Below are 4584 nucleotides of genomic sequence, written 5' to 3' on the forward strand. Positions count from 1 at the left end.
AGTGTGTCAACAACTAACTGATACTTGTTTTAGTTACCAGCAGATATGCCGCCATCTTCTGGCTAAACTAGTTCTTTGTTGCTGATTTCTGGGAAAAAAGGAGAAAACGTGGGCGTATATAAAATAGTTTTGGAATGACCAACACAGCAGTGAGTAAATTGTTGATTTACCAGATTGGGAATGTTTTTACTGAGTAGGGTTTTGTTTGTTTCATATCTGTTCTTGGAAGTTTGTTGAGTTTCAAGCAGTTATTCTAAGTTGAGGTAAATCTTCTGTGAAAATCAAACAAGGCTTTTTGGAATTGGTTTACGTACTGTATGTTATGTAACTTATTTTAGCTCATTTTAAGGACTCTCCCAGGACAGTTTTTAGACAGAGAACAATAAGAACTTCTTCAATGTTGTTTTTATTCAGAATCATTTGGTTTCAGTTATCATAAATTTAAAGACATGTTTCAGTTTCATGTGATGCATAACTGTATTTCATTTGTAGATTTGAATACAAATATACACAAGTTTTAATGCACACAATGGAAACAAGTACACAAAGTACCTAACACACGTATTCAAGTTTGAAACAGGCTACATCTGAGTATTACTTTATGCAATTAACCATCAATAATAATGTTTAAGAGAAGATCATTGCTGTCACGTTTTTCTCAACTAGGTTGCTCAGAATTCAATAAGTTAGATATACAAACAAAGGAAAGAAAGAAAAGATAAATGTTCAAACTAGAAACAGATGGCTTGGCTGTGGCTTACTAAACGTTAAATCGTAATAATCCACACAGGTAGCCCCTCTAGAATATTTGATCGCTCTAAATAGCACATCCTATATCATTTGGCTTCCATACTAGGCCCAGATGAGCGACTTATTTCTGCTCAGAAAAATACTTGTTGAGGACGCTCTTCGCTGTGTCGAGGGCAGCGTCTGCAGGGACCGGAATGTGAGGGGCAATGCCAGCCCCCTCCCAGGACGGGCCCTGAGAAGTGTCTGAATGAGCGATTGGCATTGACAGGAAGATATCGCTCTCTCCGACACAGAAGGTCTCAGGGGGGTGACATCCTCCACGAGTTGTCTCGCCGATAATCATTGCACGTCCCAACCTCTTCATGATAAAAACAAACTCCTCGGCCGCACCGGCCGTCACACCACTGGTGAGGACCGACAGGCTTTTTTTGCTGCCGTATCTCCTCCCTAGGCAGAGTAAACATGTACAGTTAGCTTGGCGGTGATGCCCACTTTTACATGATCAAAATTTAGGAAGCATAAACGCAGCATAACTACCTGTGAGTTGTGTAAGGGTTAGAAGGTCTCTTGTGGTATTAGAGGGTCCGTCGTACAATCGGTCCAGCACAATCTGCTTGTCGCTATCAAAGAAGTACGAGCAAAATCCGGCAATGGAGGAAGTAGGCCCGCCAACGTTATTCCTTAAAAAGAACATTTTAATATATAAACATATCGCCGTTGTCAGCAAAATGGTCGGAGGTGGATGACAGTCGTGAGGTGGTTTTTTTGCATTACTGCATCATTTTGGTAGCTAAATTCAAACAAACCTCAGATCAATGATCAGTGCATCTGTGTCAACCACTTTGTTCCAGACATGTTCCACAATGATCTTAGAGATGGCAGCAACATGCTCGAAATCTCTGAACACGTCGAAGCGAAGGTAACCAATGTTATTTTCAAATACATCTGTGTGGAATGAAACTTTGATAAGCTCAATGAACATCTCCGGTGTTGGATTCTGTAAACAAAAAGGAAACGTATAGAAGTAAAATGCAGAACTTTATCCTTAAACTTGATAAGCATTTATTGGACGTCTTACCATTGGAGGTAGTGCGGGGGTATTGCTGGTGGTCTTTAGGCACTTGTCCCCCGACAACTTCAGGAGGTCAGCAGAGAGCTTTGCTTTCAGTTCATCTTTCGTCGAGATCATGTTGTATTCTCCACCGTCCACAGCAGCCGCCAGCTTCACGGCTACATCAGCGCCGATGCTCGGAAAGGCATAGTTGTCTGCAACAAGTGCCGCCGCAGCCTGAAGCAACCCTGGGAGTTCAGCACGAAGTCGAATTATCGCGATTGCAGTTTCAAGAGCGTCTTCCGCAGGGACTTCAAAATCTGGTGCCACTCCATCAATCTCCCAGCTCTTGCCAGTGATGGGGTTAATGGACTTAGCAACAGGGACAGACACATAGAAGTCAGTGTCCCCCACCTTGATTTTGTCGATTTTCACCGTTCCCCCGGCTGTGTTTTCGCCAACGATGGCGGCCCTTTTGAGATTTTGAAGGCAGTAAGCCACGTCTTCTGCAACCCCGAGTGTATTTTTGCTTGTCAGAATCATCAAAGGTTTGGAGGTTCCGTACCTCTTTCCCAACAGAGTGGGCATGGACCACAGCTCCGTGGTGATGTCAGAGGGGCGATCGTACACAGAATCGATGTGTATCAGAGGTTCGGAGTCAGTGTAATAGGAGACGACGTACGGAATTCCAGATAGCTCACCGCTGACTGCCGAGCGTAAGTCAAGAACCATGGCGGAGGTTGGGAGGACTTTGTCCCAGATGTATTCCAGCAAAAGGGGACCAACCTTCTGAGCCATCTCCTCTCCGATGATGTGCTGAATCTTCAGGTAGGCAATGTTGCCGTCCAGGACCTCAACTTTAACGGTGGCCTTGATCATGCCGGCCAGCTGCTCAGGCGGGATGTCAGGCATGGCTGGGGGTACGGCGGGAACATATTCAGGCTCGTATGTGACTTTCACTCTGGAGTCACCTATCGTGTTTTTAACCCCCTCGGTCAAAACACTGGCAAGGGTGGCCGGATCCGGGATGCTGAGGATCTCTGTGTTACTGCTGGCGGCATCAATTGTCTCTTCCATACCTGTGAGTTTTTCTGGTGTGCAGTAGTTGTCCATGAGAACTTTTGCCATGTCCACGATAAGTGTGGGGGAGAAAACGCAGTGTCCCACATTGCTGAAGATCAGCATCGATGCGAGGAGAACTACGGCTTGAGCCATTTTGTCAAGTGACTCCAAATGCTAATGCAGCTGAACTCTCCTCCTGCAGAGAGGTTTGCGAACTGAGACTGCTTCTAGTCAGGTTTCTGTTAACACACGCATAAGAGGCTTTTCCTTACAATAAAACCTTAATCTCATTACCCAAAGTTCTTCAGCGAGAAAATAACAAGCTAAAAATGCATGTCACATACGACCATACGTTGTTGATGCAAAGCACGTCATGAACATATTTTGGTCATGTACATCATTTATTAACATTTGGATTTGTCTTTTAATACCATTATTGAAATATTATTTATTGATTTAATTCAACCAGGCTGGATTTAGAAAATGAAATGTTAATTTCATTCATAAAACGGTTTTAGTCCTCGATTCTGATTGGTCGATAGGTGTTTTTTATTCAAGATAAAACCGCTATTACCACTTCACTGCGCACCCTTAGCAACGTAAATGAAACATTCTGTTGATAATTGTTCAAGCGGTTGTGTTAAAATTTGTACTCCGCTTCTAATCGTGCCTAACCTAAACTGCCTAATCGGGCAGTTGTGGCCTAATGGTTAGAGAGTCAGACTCGTGACCAGAAGGTTGCCGGTTCGAGTCCCAGGGCCGGCGGGTAACAACTGAGGTGCCCTTGAGCAAGGCACCTTACCCCTACTTGCTCCCCGGGCGCTGCAGTGATAGCTGCCCACTGCTCCGGGGGTACGTGTGTTCACTACTCTCTGGATGGGTTAAATGCAGAGGTCACATTTCGTTGCCTTGTACTTGTACATGTGCAATGACAATAAAGTTGAATCTAAATCTAAAAAAAATCTAAATCTAACGATGGCTTTCAGTCGTGACTTATTTGCGGTAAACCTCTCGTATCTAATGGCCTACGTGTATTTACCCTTTAATGCCATTTGTTTCACGCAATTTATGAGATTACAGGATTTTTGTGTTTTTTGATGCTCTTAGGGAATGTGAAACATGATTTGTACTTTTTAAACACCCATTCTTTAAAGAAACGTTCACATGTCCACTTGTGTTGGAAAATGTAGCTATTTGTCTTTATTGCATGGTTTTGTAGAATTACGTAATCTGAGCATATCAAACACAGCATCAAAATCCTAGACAAATGATACGCTTCTTTTTTTCAACAATACGATGACTCTATAACTAATCTAATTTGCTTAACCATACAAGGAATTAAAATATAAAGAATTTACAGAATTTCAACCTTAAAAACTTGGCACTAAATAGTGGAACATAATAAATAACATAATGCTGCTCTCCTTCTGAAACCTTGTATCTCCATATATCTTCATATTTCCATGATTTAAATCATTATTATTACTCCCTGGGTTTTTCAAATATCGAACCAATAAAAAGTATTAAAAAGTGCTCGTCAACTTTGACAAGTTCAGCGATTTTTCCATTTCTTGAAAAACAGCAAATTTAGACATGCAGGTTTCAGAAGGGCAACGACAATAAATAACATAAATGTCAGATCCGACATTAAAACGATATTTCATTTTTTTTCATTTGAATATATGTGAAACATGTTCAGGAAAAAACACAAACATAAACTC

The 4584-nt window shown here is 42.0% G+C and overlaps 1 protein-coding gene across 1 annotated transcript; it reads right to left on the reverse strand.

The window, feature by feature from the left end:
• Nucleotides 1–390: 390 nt before the first annotated feature.
• Nucleotides 391–3074, reverse strand: rbp3 (retinol binding protein 3). Its single transcript, XM_057358946.1, has 4 exons — nt 1829–3074; nt 1557–1747; nt 1288–1430; nt 391–1197 (listed from the first exon to the last, which is right to left on the reverse strand). The coding sequence occupies exons 1-4, from the start codon at nt 3014–3016 to the stop codon at nt 872–874; spliced, it is 1848 nt and encodes a 615-aa protein (XP_057214929.1). The 5' UTR covers nt 3017–3074; the 3' UTR covers nt 391–871.
• Nucleotides 3075–4584: the final 1510 nt, after the last annotated feature.

The sequence above is a fragment of the Triplophysa rosa genome, linkage group LG18 (genome assembly GCF_024868665.1).
Source record: "Triplophysa rosa linkage group LG18, Trosa_1v2, whole genome shotgun sequence".
Classification (NCBI taxonomy): domain Eukaryota; kingdom Metazoa; phylum Chordata; class Actinopteri; order Cypriniformes; family Nemacheilidae; genus Triplophysa; species Triplophysa rosa.

Coding starts and splice junctions, on each gene's coding strand:
- rbp3 (XM_057358946.1), bottom strand. CDS start 3,016: ATGGCTCAAGCCGTAGTTCTCCTCGCATCGATGCTGATCTTCAGCAAT. Junction 1,748..1,828: donor CCCCCGCACTACCTCCAATG/GTAAGACGTCCA, acceptor TTTTGTTTACAG/AATCCAACACCGGAGATGTT. Junction 1,198..1,287: donor AACCCTTACACAACTCACAG/GTAGTTATGCTG, acceptor TACTCTGCCTAG/GGAGGAGATACGGCAGCAAA.